This window comes from Prunus avium, chromosome 8 (assembly GCF_965620075.1).
Source record: "Prunus avium chromosome 8, drPruAviu1.hap1.1, whole genome shotgun sequence".
Lineage (NCBI taxonomy): Eukaryota > Viridiplantae > Streptophyta > Magnoliopsida > Rosales > Rosaceae > Prunus > Prunus avium.
Genome location: NC_142291.1, coordinates 39,800,184 through 39,821,621, shown reverse-complemented (window position 1 = coordinate 39,821,621; position 21,438 = coordinate 39,800,184). Strand labels below are relative to the sequence as shown.

The 21,438-nt window shown below is 38.5% G+C and overlaps 2 protein-coding genes across 2 annotated transcripts; both read right to left on the bottom strand.

Moving 5' to 3' along the window:
* Window positions 1-1,864: 1,864 nt before the first annotated feature.
* On the bottom strand, window positions 1,865-5,123 carry LOC110749413 (UDP-glucuronic acid decarboxylase 2). Its single transcript, XM_088245520.1, has 7 exons — window positions 4,501-5,123; window positions 4,244-4,386; window positions 3,640-3,719; window positions 3,320-3,403; window positions 3,160-3,234; window positions 2,561-2,653; window positions 1,865-2,471 (listed from the first exon to the last, which is right to left on the bottom strand). The coding sequence occupies exons 1-7, from the start codon at window positions 5,121-5,123 to the stop codon at window positions 2,241-2,243; spliced, it is 1,329 nt and encodes a 442-aa protein (XP_088101646.1). The 3' UTR covers window positions 1,865-2,240.
* A 7,695-nt stretch (window positions 5,124-12,818) lies between these two features.
* Window positions 12,819-13,603, bottom strand: LOC110749400 (pectinesterase inhibitor 6-like). Its single transcript, XM_021949506.2, has one exon. The coding sequence runs from the start codon at window positions 13,566-13,568 to the stop codon at window positions 12,966-12,968; it is 603 nt and encodes a 200-aa protein (XP_021805198.1). The 5' UTR covers window positions 13,569-13,603; the 3' UTR covers window positions 12,819-12,965.
* Window positions 13,604-21,438: the final 7,835 nt, after the last annotated feature.

Here is a 21,438-nt window from a genome sequence, read left to right as displayed (position 1 = left end):
AGATGGTGGCTTGCCTTCCCTGAAAACCTCTGGCTTCCATGTTTTGATGTGCAGTCAATCCTAAGATGGTGAAAAGAGTTTAAATCAACAATGTAAAACAGCAGGAGCATAAAACATGAAAATATTGCGTTGGAACTGGTATAACAATGTCCTATATTTCTGAATTTTAGTTTTAGGTTTTACTGTAGCTTTTAATATATCTGATTGTCATGTTTGTATTGTTTGCATGTCAACAACTTTGTTTGGACTATCTGAATATAGCGAAATCTCGGGTACAGTTCTTCCCAGACTTATATGGAACTCTCTACCCAAAGCAACCTGTTCAAGCTTGTTCTCATCCTTGCGCAAAATCTCAAGAGGGAGGTCAACGTCGACAGCATGGAGAGCGGGCACCAGAGAAGCTAGCTTGTTCAAAAATAAGGCCATCCCATTCCTTGGTGCTAGTGTGCAAGTATACAATTAATGAAGGCTCTAAACTTAAGGCTCTAAGCTCAAAGTCATGGCATTTGCTAATGGAACTGAGAATTAGAGAATCTGGTTTACAGAAATCGTATAGCCGCGCGGCTATACTCGGTTTTTTCTTATTTTTTTGAAAGAAATCGTATGGCCGCGCGCCTATACTCCGTTTTATCTAATTTTTTTTCAAAGAAATGGTGTGGCCGCGCGCCCATACTCGGTATCTTTAAATCGTATAGCCGCTCGGCTGTAATCGGTATTCTTCATTTTTGTGAAAAAAGATAGTATAGCCGACCGGCTATACTTGGCATTTTTAAAAACTTTTTTTAAAGAAATCGTATAGCCGCTCGGCTATACACGTTTTTTTATTTTTTAAGAAATAGTCTAGCCGTGCGACTATACTCGGTTTTGCTAATTTTTTAACAGAAACAGTATCGCCGGGCGGCTATACTCCTTTTTAAATTTTTCTTAAAAGAAATAGTATAGCCGTGCGGCTATCCTCTGCATTTTTAATTTTTTTTTTTTAAAGAAATAGAATAGCCGTAACACTACACTCAGTTTTTTCAAAAAACAAATTTAAAGAAATACTATACTCTGTTTTATCTAATTTTTTTTCCAAATAAATAGTATATCCATGGGGCTATACTCGGTTTTTTCTAATTTGTTTTAAAGAGAAATGGTATAGCCGTGCAGCCATATTCGGTATGGTATTTAACCTTCCCTTCTCTAACAAGTAAAATTTGATGTCATTTTCCAATCCTTCTAATTAGTGACACACTTGTAAATGGCTTAGGTAATTATCAAGAAAAGTCACAATGAGGATGCCTTTGTGGTTGACAATCCTGGAAACTGCATCTAACCAGTCAGATAGATGCAGAGTGCTCCTACGGAATCATAGCAATCCTTTACCGGAGGTAGGTCAAGCTTACTTGCCCTAGTGTGAATGTATCACCATGAACACATTGTCAAGTCTTCAAGGCTTTACTTCCTTTTGAGAAAGAGGAAAAGAAGAAGGTATCATTTTTAACGTTCTTTTCAGCATTACAGTTGCACTTGCTTGTGCTATTGAGATTTAATCTCCCTTTTTTTCACACGTAGTCTTTAGGCTCACTCACATCCCTGAGTATCTCTCTCAGGTAATCGAATACATACACAAAATTTCAGCTCATAGAAAATGCAGCTTCATATCAGCTGCTTGTGACATCTTTAGTGCAAAACTTTTATCCATCACTCTCAAAATTATTGTTTCGACATTTCAGAATTCAGATTATCTGTATTTTAGAACCTGTAGAATCTGTTATTCAAAATCCGCATTCCTGTCTTGTAACATCTCAGAATTTGGGATTTTTCTTTTTCCAAAGAAGAGTAGTTGCTTCATATCAACATATCATTACCAATGGATCAGTGATTGGAGAAGCTCCTCACAATACAAACAAGTAATATCATGTAATCTAATTAACACTGTCTCTAATGGACACCGTTCGCATAACAAGAAAGAATAAGAAGACCGATCGGAAAGAGAAGCTCGCTGTCTATTAAGCTTTAAGAGGATAACAACACATAAAGAACAAGGATGGACATAAAACAAGTGCCAGAACTTCTTATATGCTACTGTTGCTGTTGCTGTTGCTACTGCGGCTGTGACCCTGCTGTTGTATTTCGTTTGGAAATTGGAGAGGGGAAAGAAAGAAAGGAATTGTCTTTCCCATTGCCAGTTTGCTGAGTGAGAAATGAAGTATATATGCCAATGGCCATGCCTACATTAACAGAGGAAGGAAGGATTATTACATGGTGGTGGTGGTGGTGGCGGTAGAGCCAGCTTCCTTGTGGTCACCAAAGATGCGCTTCCTGAAGTCAGAGACCATGAGAGGGAGACCCTTTTGCAGGGACACCTTTGGTTGCCAACCAAGTAAGTCTTTAGCCTTTGTGATATCAGGCTTCCTCTTGTGGGGGTCATCCTCTGTGTTGGGCCTGTACTCTATCTTTGCGTCTGGGTCGATTGTTTCTTGAACCACCTGCATGCACCAACATCACAAGAAACAATAAGTAAAAAAAATTAAACTGCAACATTTGATTAGGGATTCCATCTCATCATGTCAATTACCTTTGCAAGTTCAAGCATGGTGAATTCACCCGGATTCCCGAGATTGAATGGTCCGACATGTTCACCTTCCATCAGGCGCATTAGACCTTCCACCTATTGCCATGCACAAAACGGCAAAATCTTAATATCTTTCAGCACCAGCGAATGAGGATCCTACTTTTAAAAGACAGAAAGGAAGAAGTTGACCACAATACAACGCACAACATCGACTAAACTGCATAGATCAGAAATTTTACTTGGCAGCAATTTATGCACAATAGCTAAAGTGCGCAGCATATGCAATTGCTTTGTGCCATGCACATGGTAAAGAGATTAATCAAACTCAACCAGTTCATTAAAAAGAAATAAAAACCCTGCTCTCTTTTTTTTCAAGTTTGTCACCAGTTCACTAACAACTGCCCATCTCAATCTCACTCTCTCTAATCTTGCATTATAAAATTTAATTTCACATGGCTCGATACTAAAAACCGTAAAAAGAAGCAGTTTGGAATACTTAAAGTAAAACAATTAGCTAGCTAAGCAGCACGCAACGCAACAAAGCAAGCGAAAACAGTACCCGCTTATTAAAATAATAAGGGAACTAAAGTAGAAGCGTTTACCAGATCAGAAACGTATTGGAAACTCCTTGTCTGCTTCCCATCTCCATAAACAGTCATAGGCTCTTTCCTCAACGCCTGCATCATCCCAATTACCACTCAAATAAACAGCTCATCCTTTCAATGACATATAAAAATACAAAATATAAACAATTTTTTTTACCTGGGCAACAAAGTTACTAACAACACGGCCGTCATCTATGCACATTCTTGGCCCATAAGTGTTGAAAATCCTAGCAATCCTAACCTGCAACAACAACAGCCAATCAAATTACAAACTAAATCATTAGGGATTAAACAAAATATAATTTGTAATTATTGACCCCATTACTCCTCAAATTGGGTTCACCTGGCACATTACTGAGAGGACTGGCCTTTCTCATTTTTATTTCTCACTAATTATTGAAAAAATATGTGATTAAGTTAATTAATTTTGGGTTGTAAAAGAACAAAAATAATTAAATTTGCATTCAGAAACGGTACCTCGACTCCGGCTCCTCTGTGGTAGTCCATGGTCAATGTCTCGGCCGTACGTTTTCCCTCGTCGTAACAACTTCGGACACCTGTCACCCATTCAGACAGCCAACGAATTTTGTCAGGTAACGGACCAATACTTCTGGAGTCTGCGAGATCTGCACCTACCCTAAACCAAAAGACGCCTATGGACATTACAAAATTGCCCCTATCCAATTTCTATTTTTACCGTCCTAACACGACACACCCTACATTACGGTCATGGCGGTGCGGGGAATACACAAAATCGCCACCGTCGGATGAGTGGACCCGCAAATCACGGGTTTCTCGTTCACCGTAGAAATTCGACCGGATCCAGGAACATTGGCCACGTGGGTCCCATCCACCCACCATGGCGAACGTGCTGTCAATTAGCATCGACTCCTTCAACTTCAAGAAAAAGACAACCGCCCCGACCTGGGTTTCAAATCAGAGATATAGCCTCCGCACCTGTCCCGCGCAAGTTACACTAATATACCTCGCCACTAACGTGCACCGTAACGACAAATAGAACCGAAACCGCTAATAATGGAATCTAAAAAAGGAAAACAGAGAGAGATACTCTGTCACTCACCGATTGGATTAACGTTGCCCCAGTAGGTTTCAACCTGCGGGTGCTGCAGAGGATCACCGTACACCTCACTGGTGCTGGTTAGCAAGAACCGCGCTCCTATCCTCTTCGCTAGACCCAGCATGTTCAGAGTCCCCACCACATTGGTTTTGTGCAGCTCCAAAATTAAAAATTAAGGCCTCCAAATAATTATAATTGAAATTAATAAGAAGAAAAAAACTTTATAAAGAAATAAAATTAGAAAAATGGAAGTAGAAAAGGATATAATAGTCTTGACGGGGTTGAACTTGTAATGGACAGGGGAGGCAGGGCAAGCGAGATGGTAGATCTGGTCGACTTCGAGGAGAAGAGGCTCAACGACGTCGTGTCGGATGAGCTCGAACCTGGGGTTCCCGAAATGGTGCATTACGTTCTCTTTCCTGCCGGTGAAGAAATTGTCCACAACGATCACGCTGTCCCCTCGCTCTATCAGACGGTCCACAAGGTGCGACCCGACAAATCCGGCCCCACCCGTCACCACGATCCGGAGCCCCTTTCTCTTCAGCCCCAGCGGCACCTTCCCACCAGAATTCCAGTTCGTCAACCCGAACCGGCGCTCGTAAGCGGGCTTGTGCGTCAAATGGGTCGACGAATCGAAGTCGTACCTAACATACTCGTTCGAGATCGGGACGTTGCCGTTAACATACGGAGAGCGAGAGGACGGGAGGAGCGTGAACCCGACGGTGGCTATAGCAATGCCGACGAGGACGAAGACGAGGCGCTGCTCTCGGAGCAAGTACCCAATCGGGCGGGTCACAGAGGCCCATGGCTTTTGCGGTTTCGGCGAGTAGGTGTCCGCCACGTGTTGGGCCTCGTGCCCTCTGAAGATGAGCTCCGAACCCATTGCGCTGCCCCTTATGGGTTCAGAAGAAGAGTGAGTTGGAGACTCTTGAGTAATTTGTATAGGGAAGAGGGTAACTGAGTTAGACGGGTAGAACTCGCCGGCAACTCAGTCTGTGGCGGGTGGTGTCGGTCTCACTCGTGTGGTTATGTGGGCTGGTATGTGTGTTGTGTTGTGGTATTTAAACTGCGAGGGGGTGGGGAATAAGGCCTTGGTTTGGAGGTTATTTACAGAGTGGCCCTTTGCAACCTTTTCGCATTTGAAAAGTAAACGGTTGTCATTTGGCGTGATTCTTCTTGAAAAAATTTCCAATAGTTGGTGATTTGGGGTTTTGGTTAAATAATTGATTTTCATTAATTAAATAACTAATTAAAATTAATGGTTTAGCACCAGTGGTGACTCACTCGCTTTAACTGGGGCGGTGGAGACCTGGGGTTGTTAATTTCTCAGTTGGCTATATTGACTTGGTTAGAAAGGGTCAAATCAAATCAAATCAAATCCCTCCTGGTTGTGGGCTTCCTTGGCTAAGCTCACCCGATTGAATGTGCTGTTCTGCGTCCGTCCTAATTCAATGAGCCTCAAAATTAGATAACGTATACGTATATTATTTTTTTCAAAAGAAAAGCAACTATAAAAACTTCGATGACACGTATAAATTAGGTTAATTGATTAAGCCAGTGTCTCCTTTCTTTTCAATAATTCAACAACAAATATGTAAGACAACAGTAAATTACTGAGGTAACAAAACCAAAGTTCACAAATGAAATGATATAGAGGGACAGGTTGCTATAAATTATATGTATTTAAGGAAGTACAAAGTAGTAGCCAATACCCCAATTATATACATTACAGGGAACATTGGTACTAAGATCAATGAATGTTTTTGTGGTCCAAAAAATAGTGGCATTTTATATCCAGTTGTTTAAAGGGAACATATTATCAAGTTGTAGATTGTGTTTTGAGATTTTTTTTACCCAGAACAGTGACCAAACATTAATGCCCAACTCATTAGTGATTTGAGATTGCTTTGGAGTATTTGTTACCATAAAGAATTATTTACCAACACATACACAGGTATAAAATCTATATTTCCAAAAGTAAACCGAAAAAGGATTTCTGTTGTTGCCTTGCTGGCGACTTGAGAGAGAGAGAGAGAGAGAGAGAGAGACTGTTGAGTGTATGTGGAAACTGCAAACATAATTAAATAAATCACCAGTTAAATTGCAAATTTATAATTAAGGCTTTTTATCACAAATGGTCCTTAAAGTTTATGATTTTATCACGAATGATCTTGAGGTTTTTTTGTGACACTAATAATCCTTAACGTTAGTGCTTTTTATCACAAATGGTCCCTCCGTTAAAAATTTTGTTAAGTGTAATAAGTGGAGCCCACATGTCCAATCACATCATGACATGTGGATTAAATAAATAAAGAAATAATATATATTTTTTATTTATGAAAATCCACTCTCTCTCTGTCTCTCTCCCCCTCCCCTCTGCCCTCTCTCCTCCCTGTGCTCTCCCTCTCCCTCTGTTGTTTTTTCCTTGCCTCTACAGCCCGACCACCCCATGCCCACCCACCCGCAACCCACCCCTCTCCCTCTGTATATTTTGCATAATCACTTGCACAAGGTAGTTTCACATTTCCTTTTACGCAAATATTTTTTCAAACAACTTAAAATAATTAAAAACAGAGGGGTAGAGTAGAGGAGGAGAGAAAATACAGTGGGAGAGGGTAGGGGAGTTGGGTGTGGGTTGCGGCTTGCGGGTGGCTGTGTTAAAAAAACAGAGACTAATAAAAGAATCCCAAAGACAATTTTTTCTTGCAGGTGGCAGGCAATGGGCAAGAAAAAAACAAAGGGGGATTGTGGGTTATGATTTATATACCACTATACAAAGATGGAGAAAGATATATGGTTTATATTATTATTTTTACAGAGGGAGAAGGAGAGGACAGGGGGGAGAGAGGGAGAGCAGAGGGGGAGAGAGGGGGCAGAGGATGGAGAGCGAGGGCAGAGGGGGAGAGAGATGGAGTAGAGGAAGGGGGATGAAAAGTTGTAGAAAAAAAAAAGGAATTTTCATATAAAAAATTTATTTAATTATTTTTCCATCCACATGTCACAATGTGATTGGAATATGGGCTCCACTTGTCTTCCACATCAGACACTTAACAGAATTTTTAACGGAGGGACCATTTGTGATAAAAAGCCCTAACGTTAAGGACTATTAGTGTCACAAAAAAACCTCAAGGACCATTCGTGATAAAATCTTAAACGTTAAGGACCATTTGTGATAAAAAGCCTATAATTAAATAACTGCAGATTCATTTAAAAACACTGGTGCATACACGACAGATGTTGCTCTCGTATTAGAAGATTCAGAAATCCCAAGGGGAATGGGCAGTGCAGGCCTACACATACGTCACACAGTGGCTTTTACTTTTAGATCCATGCATATTGATATTTTAGACACACAATTGATACACATTCCATGTGGCTTTTATTAAATTGGAAATTTCTAGCTCAAATATTCAAATATTCAAATCACACATGTTGTATATTCAGTGCAGGTTCATTTTCCACCCCTTGTTTGTACGTACTTTATCCAAGGGTTGTCTACGTCTCAAAAGGTGAAACACCGATTGGCTTTTGCTAGGCATGTACACAATTCAACATTAAATTCGGTATCGCTTTCTTTTCTAAAGACTGCATTTAATTTCATTTCAAGTTTTTGTATTTCCATATACCTCGGTGCATACTGTTAACAGTAATGGTACAGATTGAGGCCTCGTTCTACTTTACTTTCGCTTTCCAAATCTCATATAAATTACTTTTTTCGCTTTCCTCTAATTATGTGTTATATGAACGATTAAAAATCACCCACGTAAAAAAGGATGAACCCATATTCAAATTTCCACTAGTTGACATAACCAGACATATGGTATAAAACAAAATGTCTCTATCGATTGTTAGCTAATACCTGTTTGCAGGCAGGAGGCTTATCCCTAGTTTAAGCTTAAACAACTATCTAAAAATATATATCTTAATTGGCATACCAATAAATACACACGCATATTCACAATATTTAAAAATTATCGTGTTTTACATGAATTAATAAAAACAAACTTATTAAATGAATTTCCCACTATAATTGTAACTTTCAAGGGAAGTTAGATGAAAGTCTTATTTGTGAACTTCTCAAGTAATAAGCATCATCTTCTTTAGCAAACAAATAAAACAATAAGCATCAAAATCCAATAACCAATTGAGTACAATTACCCTAAAGATGGCACCTCATCAAAAGGTCAACAAAAATTGGCCTAATTCTAGATATTTAAAGGCAGTTTGTTGAAACTTGGAGTGATTTGGACACTCCATTTCCCCTTCCTTCTGACTAACTCAACATGCCATACATAAAATACTATTTGTTCAGTGAAAAAGGACATTGATTTGTAGACTAATGGTTTAAAGTTCGAACTTTCATGACATCTTAGTAGATAGTGTGCGTGAGAAGAAATCCCCCCTCACTAATATTTTAGATTATTACTTGTGCTAAAAATAAATATTTATTACCATTCTATAAATTTCTCCATGGGCAGGGCCATAGGCTGATATCCAATTATATTTTATTTATTTGTTTCCCTTTTTAATATTTTTAAGGATTCGTTGTTATAAAGCTAATTAAACCTAAATCCCTTTACGTAACCAATCAAATTGCGATGTCAAAGTACCTTTGATGAATATGGACACTTTTCCCACTTTATCAGCCATACACCAACCGATATTAATAGTGTAATTACTATTAATCTAACATAAAACGCTTTTGTATATTAATAGATTAAACACATGAGATGTGTGCATTCAGAGTGGCGAGGCATATGCTGCACATGCATTTTATTATATAGCTTTCACTTTTAAAGAAAATAAACACAATATTCGTGACTTGAACCCAGATTATACCTAATCTTTTTAATTATAATACAAACCTCATTTTCCAACTACTAATTACATAAATAAGTACTGTCCACATTTGCAATAAATACATAAAAATAATTCTTTTTTAAATAATATATATATTTCAGATAGCAATTATATGTCGGGCCCTGTATCAACGGCCGTACAATAATTTTTTATTTAAAATCTTTGTACAACTACCATTTTCCCATATAACAAAACTTATTAAACGGATGGATGGTGACAGTGGCGGACGCACAGAGGGACAAATGGGGTCAGGCGACCCCATGGAAGCTTGGAAACGTAGTGGAGAAGGACTGGTGCGACCCCATGGCTGGCTGGTGTGCGACCCCATGGCACACACCAAGTGCTCGACGAAATACCCAGCAGAGGAAGAAGAAGAAGCTGGCGCAGGCAGCGCCTGCCTTGCGCGCGCGCGAGTTCTTTTTTTTTTTTTAAACCACCTGGCCAAAACGACGCCGTTTTGGTCCAGGCGTGTTAAATTTTTTTTAAAAAACCTGGCTCAAAACGACGTCGTTTTGAAGCCAGGTTTTTTTTAAAAAAAAAAAACCCATCAGCAGCCCCCTATCTACCCGATTCTAATTCCCAGCAGCAGCATTTCAGTTCATCCCAAAACCTAATTTTTTTTTTCAAAATTCCCTCTCCTCTAAAAACCTAACTAATCCCCCCAACCGCCACCACCAACCACTACAAGCCGCCGAAACTTAACACTATGACCCCATGGCGACGTAATCCTGCGTCCGCCACTGGATGGTGACATGGTTGTCTTATTATTTGTTACCCCGGAAAGGAAACAAACTCTGGTTTATTCGCCTTCTTCACCAACAAGTAGTGGTTTTAAAAAAATTTCAATTTAATGGTGAGTTCTTGGTCAATGGATTCACCTAATTATTAAGTGCTCAGTTTGTTGATATCTTGATTCTATTTTAGTAATTGAGGTCAACGTTGTGCAGATCCATTTTCTTCCATGCCTAAAAATTTACTTGGCTAGTTTGTGAGTGACTTCGTGAACCCAAATGAGAATATGGGGTCAGATTCACCTTTGGTTTTTTCACTATATCCTTTTTTTCGCTAACGGTAAAATTTTTACATTTCAATTTTCTTGTCGGGTATAAGATTTTAAGAAAAATATTCAATAGCCAATGGGGTTTACCTCTGTTGTTGTTGTTGTTGAGGTCCTCCCCTTACCTTCCATGGCATCCGTTTAAATCCCAATTATAGTAAATCTATAGCGATAGTCTAAATTATAAGGAAGAGGAGTGCAAGTTCTGATCTCGGATGGACTCCCATGTCCTCCTTAAGTTTTCTTTTTGTTTTGGATTGAAAGTTTTTCTTTGCTGAGTTGTATGGATTCAGGTGAAAGACTTTTAGTTTTGCTTTCTTTCCTTTTGTGTAAGATCTTCTGCCGTTTTTCCGGCCTTGAAATGAAGTTTCAGTCTTGACCAAAAAAAAAAAAAAAAGAGTTTCTTACACACACTATCAATATGTGTCAAAGAAATTCGAACTCTGATCTTCAAATCAAGGCTATTTTTCACTAAATTTACATAATTTTATAAGTCCGTGAAAGTTGATATATAAACTGTTTATGTTTATGTTTTTTGTTTGGTGTGGGTGGTGTTGGAAATTAGAGTTTGTATGTAGAGTAGCGATTAGGTGCATGTTAAATTAATGAGACCCACAAAAACAGGACTTGGTTCGCACGTCGGAGGAGCATTCATATATACGCAACGTTGAAGCTGCTGCTCCGTACACGTGGCGCTTAATGATTTCGCACGTTTCTGCCAAATTGGCCACCAACCGCCATGATTGATCAAATACTACTTAAACTTTCTCATAAACCATACAAGAGATTCAAATGCTGACTCATTTTCATTTGCTTGATCCCTCTTTAATTATCAGCCTTCACTTCAGGCCAAAAAGGTATTATTTATTCATTTTCATTTTTTATTTTATTGTCTTTCTATGACCGACTTGCTCTTTTTTTCAATTTACTCATAAGGAAATAAATGGTGTTGCACACCGACATGCTCGATTCGGTCTGCATAATATAGACAACTTTATTTGGTTTGCGGTGCCCTTTAATCTTACTCAAGATGCCCTATTATGCCCTATTAAGTACATAAATCCTTCGTGTGGTCTTATCAATTCAATCATATTGTAACATGTGTATATTTATATGTTAATACTATATTTTAAATCTAAACAAAACAAACAATAACTAAAAATACTCAAGATTAATCTGATTCCAATGAGCGGCAGTGATGATGGTCGCATAAGAGCCACCATTGGGACAAATTATAGTGAACATAATTAATTCTCTATTGTTGATTTCTTTATTAGCGTTCTTGATTTGAAATCATGACATTATGAGAACGATGTGCAACTTTTCTCATATGTGAAGTACTGTAAGTAAGAAAATTGGGTCAAAAGTTTCAAAAGTTGCAAACTTTTTCTTAGCTGCCAAACAGTCTGAATGGTGTGTAAGAAATTCTTCCAACTTCCTAGAAAGTTTGTACAATGCTTATTGCGCTATGGTCCCCACCAAACCACGAAATTCATGTACATACATATTTAGGGTTTTCCCGATTATGAAGTTAGGCAATGGGTTTTTGAAGTAATTAACTAAAATAATGTTATTAGTTTGGGAAAAGATAATAATAACTTTATAGAAAATACTTTTCTCTCTGTCATATTACATGTAAGTAAGAGTTCCTATATTCTTGCAAATAAGAGTGTAATATTTGTGCAAAAGTTTTTCTTTTTGTGTTATTGATAAATTATTTTATAAATATGTTAAATTATAACTCGCAAGAAAAATGAGTATCTTCTTACCCAAGAGGAAGCAAACATTATCCTAATTTTATTAGTTGTTTTATTGGTTCGGGCGGTAGAAAATTTGAAGGAATTGACAATACAAATTTAACTGTTGTATATTTTTTACATCTAGCTAATAGCTTCTGCACATAAATTGACCTATCATAAGCCTCCAAAACTGAAAAGATAAATTGACCTTACAACCCATTCTATATTCGTGTCATCTTCTGTTGAAGTGGTATATGCCTAAGGACATTAGGTCGCCCAACACTCCAAGCACAAGGATCGATAACTTACGGTAAATTCTCTTTCCGAAAATGACATCCCTGGACCAAAACAAAGACCTAAACTCGGCCTAAAACGAATTGCATGCGCAAGTTGTTGTTGTTTCAATTTCAACATTCATTTCCAAATGGATAGCAACCAAAATCACTCCGACAATTTTTCCTAATCTAATGTTATTGACTTGTTGAAACAGAAACAGAGTCTGATGCAACAATGTCTTTAATTTCCAGATGGAATAATATAAGGTGCAAAAAATGTCGAGACCGAACGTTACGGTTACGGTGAGACGAGTGGAAATCCTAAAATCTTTTAAACTAATAATGTAAACAAAGTTGAACTATGTGCATTATCAATTAGAATCTTCTTTTGTCGCCCTTCATGTTACCTATTGATAAAGGTTTGCCACCAACTTCAATAATTGCTACAAAACTAAAAAAAACAGTATAAGGTACAGATATTTTTTGTTTGCAGAGAGCAATTGCCGCCAATTGGTAATTTCAGAACTGCAATTAGCTGCGGTTAATTGTAGTTTATCATCTGCGAATAAGAGAATAACTATATATGTAGACAAACTAATGGTTACTAAACTAGTTGCAACAATTGAACAAACCATTCATTTACACAATTTTGAGTCGCACTGCTTTTCATTATTAAGTTATGCTAAAGTTTATTAATCCGCGTTCATGTATTATTGAGACTCATAATACATCAACGACTTAAAATTAATTATGTGTGTGCATGGGCCGAGCCTATAATTTGTCCCCCTAGCTTCCTATGAATGAGGATGGCTTCCCAGGCCTGTGGCGGCAAGTTTGTTGGCAAGAGCCAGAGCATTGCTGGTGATATGAGTGGCTTTTAAGACCTTGTTTTGAAGCAATTTGACTTGTCTTCCTCTCTGGCCCTCAAAGCCATCCAAACAAGTGTCTCCATTGGTAAGGGCAGCACTCAGCCACGTATTGAGGTCACCCATTTGCGTGTCAAAAGTCGTTCGACTTAGACTCCTGAGAACACCAAGCGATTTGTGAAGCTCGTCGATTGCGTTTTGAAAGCACTCAATGCAATCAGACAGAGCAACTCTGCTTCTCCTTCCATTGATGCGGCTGTGCTTTTGCAGAGCTCGCAAGTACTGAGCCACACTCTTGGCCTCACCCAATGTCACTGAAACCGCAGCTCTTGCCCACCTGCTAGGGCTGCTCTTGGCCGAGCTTGAAAATGAAGCAAGTGAGTGGATGCAGAGGTCTTGATATCTGGTCACACTGCAAGCCTTTTGGACATTGTTTTGATCCCCATTTCCAGATACCAACTGGGCTGAATTGATCAGGCATATTGCAAGCAAAATGAATGCTAAAACGTAATTGGAACATGCCATTTTCATCTCTAAAATGGAAAAATAAAAATGGGAAGAAGGAATGTGATGAAAATGTTAATTGAGCGGTGAGCTTTTTATAAGGGGGTCTTGGGTGGCAACTGGCAAAGGGTTTAGAGGGTGGGAAACTTTTTTCAAAGGCGAGAGGCTGGTGAGGGCAATTAAGATGGGAAGGAGAGAGTGATGAATGATGAGCAGAAAGTTTAGGTTTGAAATGGTGAAAAACATGTGAACGGGGCAGATGAATTTTTTGCCTCATGATTTTGGTATCTATGTTATCTTGTGTGATATTGTGTGATATGGGAAGATTATGTTATCAATAACGGTACAAACGCCAACTTGTTTATTATTTATTAATATCAACGCTTGTAATACATGATATAACAACTCATAGATGTAGTTGGCTTTGCAAAAACAAAAAGAACATCCAAGATTCAAACACGGACTGTATCTATATATCATTAAAAGACCATGTCGATTTCAACAGTTCAGCGTGATCAAAACAGCCACCCTGCCAGAAAAGTGATCACATGATCTTTGAACTAGTTAAGGTTCATGGGGTTATTGTTTGTTTGGACCATGAAAAGTTAGACTGGCTAAGGAAGCATATAGAAGATTCGAAGGAGCTTTACTTGGGAAAAAAGCAAAATTATGCTTTATGGTTTTCAATTGGTTTGAGGTTAATTAGCTAAACCAACTTTATATTAGCAACCACATGGGATGGTATCAGGGACGTACCCAATAGCATGCTAACCTGGGCTAAAGCCCAGGCAACTTTGTTTTTTTGAAATGGATACTTACAAACCAATCATACTTCTTCTTGGAGACCATGTAGCCACACAGAGAGAGAGAGAGAGAGTGAGAGAGTGTGATAGATGAGGTTTAGTGCTACTTAAAATATGTTTTGTAAACGCTTCGAAATGAAAGGTTTAGTGCTGCTTATAGTACAAAGAAACATCGTAAAGAATTCCTACAAATTTTTGAGAATTCTTTTAATTTGTATATGTATTACAAAAATATGCAATGTAGTAATATTTATTCTATTACCCAGAATGATGCACCAGGGATGCTCTAGTGCATTTGTTGTGACACTTTTATGAAACTTGTTTTGGTGGCGTGATACTCGTAGAACGGATATAAATGATTCATGTCCTCTAATTGATGATCAAATTTCCCAAACTCAAATTTAGACTTTCGGACTTCATATTAGAAGATAATATAGCAAGTAGTTTGTAAAAAATTTAGGGTATCTTTTTTATTTTTATGAAATTTTGGTTAATTTTTAAAGATAATAACATACAAAATGATACTCTGATGACACATGGTTATATGATAATGACACTTGTATGAAGTGCTTTTGGATCTCACCCAAAGCGCTTTTGCAATTTTTGCCAAACACCATTTTTAAAAGACAGAAGTGCTTTTGCCCATTTAGAAGCGCTTTTCGCTGCTTCAAAAGCACTCCCAAACGAGCCCTTATAATTCTCTTCCATTTATTACTATTTATTTAATGTTTTAACTTTAAAAAATCATAACAAATTCATCAAAAAACAAACAAATATGCCAAAAAATCTTACGACATTTTCTATATGTTTTGGGATTTAAAATTTAATTTGCACTTTAAAAAATTCAAATAATTTATCAAAGTCAAGTTTCCTTATATTCTAAGATTGAGCTCATTGCTCTTCCTCCAATTCTTATTTCAAATTTCCCAAAATCGCATGGGGTTTGTATCAAAATGATACTCTAATGACACGTAGCTAAGCGATAATGACACATGTATGAAGTATTGATGATGCACCACTCCTTATGACATTTTCAACATGTTTTGAGATTTTCAACATCGGGGCAAGTTTGCTCGATTGTGTGTGGAATTGGATCTCACTAAGCCTTTAGATGCTTTTGTCCAAATAAACCAGAACTGGTATAACATAGAGTATGAGGGGCTGCCTGATATATGCTATCTCTGTGGGAGGTATGGCCATAAACGAGAGAAGTGTGAATTGAATGTTAAAGATGCTGAAACCGTTAATGGTGAGATTCCTACTGCCATGGGTGTTGATGCTGTGGGGGGTAGTTCGGTGGGAATTAACAGGGCTCACTATGAGTCTGACCAGAGCTTGAGAGGTCCATGGATGAATGTTCCCCCTAGGCGCAGGCCTCAGTCTAATTTTAAGGGAGTGGGAGGCAAGGATTCTGTTGTTAAAAATAAGGGCTCAAGGTTTGATGCTCTTAGGCAAATTGGTGAGAATTTTGGAAGGGATAAGGGGAATAGTAGTGAGTTTTTTGATCAGACTGGTAACAGACCAATGCAATCTTTCGTTACTGATTTGAATATGGGAAATAAGGTTTGGACAAAATCTAAGGGTAAAAAGTCTGTTGCTAGGCAGGCTTTGGAGGATATTTCGAACAAGAGCTTGCCTGTGAAGACCCGTGTGAAGGATAATTGTCAGAATACTGGTGTGGCAATTAGAAATACCCCTGGAAATCGCCAGGCTGCTAGTGTGGCAAGTAAAAGTACCATTGGCACTTCTGATTCTATAGGAAGGGTGGGATTTCAAGGCAAGACGAGTGTTGTTACTGGTTCTCTACCTGAGCAATTTGCGAGTTGGGACAGTGGACACCCAATTCAAAAGGAAAAAGGGTTGTATATCTTTGGGCATCAGCCACCCAATATAGGGGAGATCACTACTTGTAGGGATGACAACTCTGGTTCTGACAGTGATGATGAAGTGCTAATCCCTTCTGACAGTGAGGGTTTGGCTCCCACAGAGAAGATGGACTTTTCGGAAGGACATATTAGTTCACATGGTGGACAATTGGCAAGTAATGCCTTCACTTCTGGTGAAGGTATGGCTTTTGAGTCTTAATAAAAGGGTTTTAGCCCTTAAGGTTACTTTATTCTTTAATTGGTATTTTTATGGATATTTGTTGCTGGAATGTTAGAGGAGCAGCAAGCTCCAAATTTAAGTCTAATGTGCTTGATTTGATTCGCACTCATCGGTTGGATATGCTTTTTATCTGTGAGCCTCGTATAAGTGGAGCAAAAGCTATTTCTGTAGTTAAGTCTCTTGGCTTTCCTTGCTTTGAAGTTGTTGACGCTGTGGGTTTCTCTGGTGGTTTGTGGCTTTTATGGGATGATTCCAGAGTTCATGTAGAAGTTGTTGGTACTTCTGATCAAACAATTTCTGCTTGTGTGGCTCGCAATGGTCAAGACCCTTGGCTTTTTACTGGTGTTTATGCTAGTCCTAATGCTGTCAAGCGAGTGAAATTGTGGGATTATCTCTCCTTTGTTGCTGCAAGTCATAATATGCCTTGGTTGATAGCCGGGGATTTTAATGAGTTGCTTGCTGTTGATGAGAAGTTTGGTGGAGCTCTTGAGTGCAAATCTAAAGGTTTTAGAAACTGGGTTGATGGCAATGAGATGATTGATTTGGGTTATTCTGGACCTAAATTTACATGGAATAATAAGAGAGTCTATGCAAGGTTAGATCGAGCTATTTGTAATATGCAATGGAGAAGGTTATTTCTTGAGGCTAATGTTCAGCATTTGCCTAGGACTACTTCTGATCACAATCCAATCAAGATTACGTTACACTCTCGTTTTATTGTTTCTCCGCACTTAAGGCCTTTTAGGTTTGAAGCAATGTGGATGCAACATGAGAAATTCAATGAGTTTATTTCTGATGTTTGGGGACAAGCTGTTGGCTCGGCCTTGGATAAAACTTATCAGTTGGTTCAGCCTCTAAAAGATTGGAATGTTAATGTTTTTGGACATATTAAGAAACGGAAGGCCTATTTGTTGGCTCGTCTTAATGGTATTCAAAAAGCTTTGTGCAGGGGTTCAAATAATTTTTTGAGCAACTTGGAAATTTTTTTGATTGAGGAGTATAATGGTGTGTTGGAGCAAGAGGCTATGTTCTGGAAACAAAAATCCAGATTACAGTGGCTTCAGGAAGGTGATCGAAACACCAAATTCTTTCATCTTACTACTATTATTAGGCGGCGCAGGAATAAAATAGAGAGATTAAAGAATAATGAGGGTGCCTGGGTTGAGGAAGCTCAAGGCATTAAAGGTTTGGCTATGGCGTATTTTGAGCAGTTGTTTTCTCAAGAGATTGTAGAGCAGAGTGACCTGACTTTACCTAAGTTGTTCCCTGGTATTGATCCTGCAGATTTGGAGTTGCTTGAGAAAGAAGTTGACATGGCTGAGATTAAACGAAGTTTGTTTGGGATTGGAGGTTTGAAAGCTCCTGGTGTAGATGGGTTTCCAGCTTGTTTCTATCAAGCTCAATGGAATAAATGTGCTGATGATATTTTTGCAATGGTGTCTCAAGCTTTTAAGAAGTGCAACATCCCTGACAAGCTGAATTACACTTTAATAACTTTGGTGCCTAAAGTGCAAAGTCCCCAGTCTATGGCCCAGTTTAGGCCTATAAGCTTATGCTCTACTCTGTACAAGGTTATTTCTAAAATCCTTGTGGCTCGTTTAAGGCCCATCCTTCCTGATCTTATCAGTCCCAACCAAGTTAGTTTTGTCCCTGGACGACATATTACAGATAATATCCTTATTGCTCAGGAGTTAATGCATAAATTTAAGTTGTCTAAAGGGAAAAAGGGTTTTGTTGCTTGGAAAATAGACCTCTCTAAGGCCTATGACAGGTTGAATTGGCGTTTTGTTGAGTATGTCCTTCTTGAATTGAGGCTGCCTGCTCCTTTTGTTAAGTTGATAATGAATTGTGTTCAGTCTGTGAGATATCAGATTAATGTGAATGGGGAACTGACTACTCCTTTTAGTCCAACGAATGGTATTAGACAGGGAGATCCGCTATCTCCCTATCTCTTTGTTCTCTGTATTGAAAAATTCTCTCATGTTATCTGTGATGCTGTTAGTAAAAAGAAGTGGCGGCCTGTGAAATCTTCTCAGTCTGGCCCTGCGATCTCCCATCTTTTTTTTGCTGATGATCTTGTGTTGTTTGCGGAGGCTAGTGCTAATCAAGCTAAAATTATGAAGAGTTGTCTGGATTTGTTTTGCTCTGCGTCTGGACAAGTAGTCAATTTTGATAAGTCTGCTGTCTTCTGCTCTCCTAACACTTGTAATGAGGTTGCTAAGGAGATAAGTTTGATTTGTGGCTCTCCTCTTACTAATAACCTTGGCAAGTATCTGGGAATGCCTCTTCTGCATTCTAGAGTCGGAAAGCACACTTATAGTTCTTTAGTTGATAAGGTGCACAATCGCTTGGCTTCTTGGAAGAGTAAGCTTCTTTCTTTAGCTGGCAGAGCTACTTTAATTCAAGCAGTTACAACTTCTATCCCTGTTTATGTCATGCAAACTACTAAACTGCCTATTAGTGTTTGTAATGATTTGGATCGGCTTAATCGTAATTTCTTCTGGGGCAGCAGTGAGAAGAAATATAAGATCCATCTTTGTCAATGGGATTTGGCTTGTAGGCCTAAAGGTAAAGGAGGTTTGGGGTTTAAAAAGACTGCTAGTATGAACCAGGCTCTTCTTGCTAAGATTGGGTGGAGATTGCATTCTAAAGACAATGGGTTATGGGCAAAAATTTATGAGGCTAAGTATCTTAAAGGGACTTCTATTTTAGATAATTCTCTTGGAGCAAGGCAGGTTTGCTCCACTACCTGGAGGAGTATTATACATGGTACTCAGTTACTTATGCAAGGAATGTGTTGGAGAATAGGTCGGGGAGATGTTGTAAAATTCTGGGAGGATAATTGGGTTACTGATGTCCCTTTAATGCAGCAGGCTGGAGTTCTCACCATTCATGATAGCAAATGTTATGTTTCAAGTTTTTCTAAAAATGGTTGGTGGGATATTGATAAGTTGCGAGTTGTTCTTTGTGAAGACCTTGTTCAACAGGTCATTAGTGTCCCTATGGGGTTTTTGGGCTCCTTACCTGATACTCAGATTTGGAAGGTTAGTGCTAATGGCAACTTTTCTGTTAAATCTGCTTATAGATTGTTCTTTCAAGGTTGTGCTTTTCCTGACTCTTGTTGGAAATCCTTGTGGAGTTTAAATGTTCCTCCTAAGTTACAATACTTTATGTGGCTGGCTTCTCAAGGCAAAATTTTATCTAATGATCAGCGGGTTCGAAGGCAGTTAGCTTCTGACCCTTCATGTGGCTTTTGTTCTTGGCCTACTGAAACTGTTCTTCACATTCTTCGTGATTGTGAGCGAGCTCGTTCTACGTGGAATGTTATCCTCCCTGCCTATGCTCATAATTTTTTCCTTTTAGATGCTCAGCCTTGGATGAAGGTCAATGTGCTTTCCAGGGAGAAATGGAATGGTGATGTTCCTTGGAGTACTGTTTTTGTGTTTACTTGCTGGCATTTATGGTGTTGGAGAAATAAGCATATTTTCCAGAATGAGGATACAGTCCTCTCTAGTCCTAGACAAGTTATTTGTGGGGCAGCCCAAGAGTGGATTAAGTCAGCTTCTAATCGCACTAAAGGGGTAAATAAGGTTCAAATTCATGTTGCCTGGGAGCCTCCTAGGCTTGGACAATTCAAACTGAATGTGGATGGCTCAAGGAGAAGTGTTACTGGTTGCATTGGTGCTGGGGGAGTCATTCGTGACTCTTCTGGTGACTGGGTAAGTGGTTTTGCTGTTAATCTGGGAAAAGGTCAAGTTCTTGAGGCTGAGATATGGGGTCTTTTCTTTGGTTTGAAGTTAGCAATTGAGGAAGGCATCAATTGTCTCATCATTGAAATGGACTCAGCTACTGCAATCAATCTCTGTCAAAATTCTTCTATGCTTACTGTGCATCCTTTAGCTACTTTGGTTAGGAGCTGTTGTGACCTTATGCAGCAGGTTCCCAGTTGTGTTCTTCAGCATGTTTTTCGTGAGAAGAATGGTGTTGCTGACCAATTGGCTAATTGGAGTTATCAAGTGGATCTTGGGCTGTGCGTGCTTGAGCATGCCCCTAGTTGGTTAAGTGCTTATCTTGTTGATGATTTGCTTGGAATTGTTCATTCTAGATTGGTCTGTTTAGACCAGTGTGTGTAGTCTGTTTCTTGGGGCTTTGCCCCCCTTCTTAATCAAAAAAAAAAAAAACAAACAAATATGCCAAAAAATCTTACGACATTTTCTATATGTTTTGGGATTTAAAATTTAATTTGCACTTTAAAAAATTCAAATAATTTATCAAAGTCAAGTTTCCTTATATTCTAAGATTGAGCTCATTGCTCTTCCTCCAATTCTTATTTCAAATTTCCCAAAATCGCATGGGGTTTGTATCAAAATGATACTCTAATGACACGTAGCTAAGCGATAATGACACATGTATGAAGTATTGATGATGCACCACTCCTTATGACATTTTCAACATGTTTTGAGATTTTTTTTTAAAAATTACATATAAAAATTCAAATAATTTATCAAAGTCAAATTTCCTTATATACTAAGATTGAGTTCATTACTCTTCCTCCAATTCTTATGTCAAATTTCCCAGACTCAAATTTGGATTTTCAGACTTCATAGTCGAATATAATATTGCACGGAGTTTGTATGATACTCTGAGGACACGTGGCTACGAGATAATGACACCTGTATGAAGCACTAACGATACACCATTCAGGTTCTGCCACTTGATATTATCTTCCATTTATTACAAATTCATCAAAACATAAACAGCTTTTTTCCCCATAAAAAACACAACATTAATTATTCATATTTGCTCCTCTCTCTTCCGGATTCATCTCTCCATCTTATTTTCTACGCTATCTCTCTCTCTCCCTCCAATCTTCTCTTCTCTAATTCCATAGCTTGACTGTCTATGGACCCACATCATACAGAACGAAACAACTAGAGGAGATGAGACTTTTATCCAGCAGAATTTCAATGAAATTCAGGAGACTTCAT

Excerpts from the sequence above, each read along its gene's own strand:
- LOC110749413 (XM_088245520.1), bottom strand. The coding sequence starts at position 5,123 with ATGGGTTCGGAGCTCATCTTCAGAGGGCACGAGGCCCAACACGTGGCG. Across the intron at positions 3,404-3,639 it reads ACAGAGGAGCCGGAGTCGAG|GTTAGGATTGCTAGGATTTT; the intron begins GTACCGTTTCTG and ends TTGTTGTTGCAG. Across the intron at positions 2,654-3,159 it reads TCCAATACGTTTCTGATCTG|GTGGAAGGTCTAATGCGCCT; the intron begins GTAAACGCTTCT and ends GCATGGCAATAG.
- LOC110749400 (XM_021949506.2), bottom strand. The coding sequence starts at position 13,568 with ATGAAAATGGCATGTTCCAATTACGTTTTAGCATTCATTTTGCTTGCA.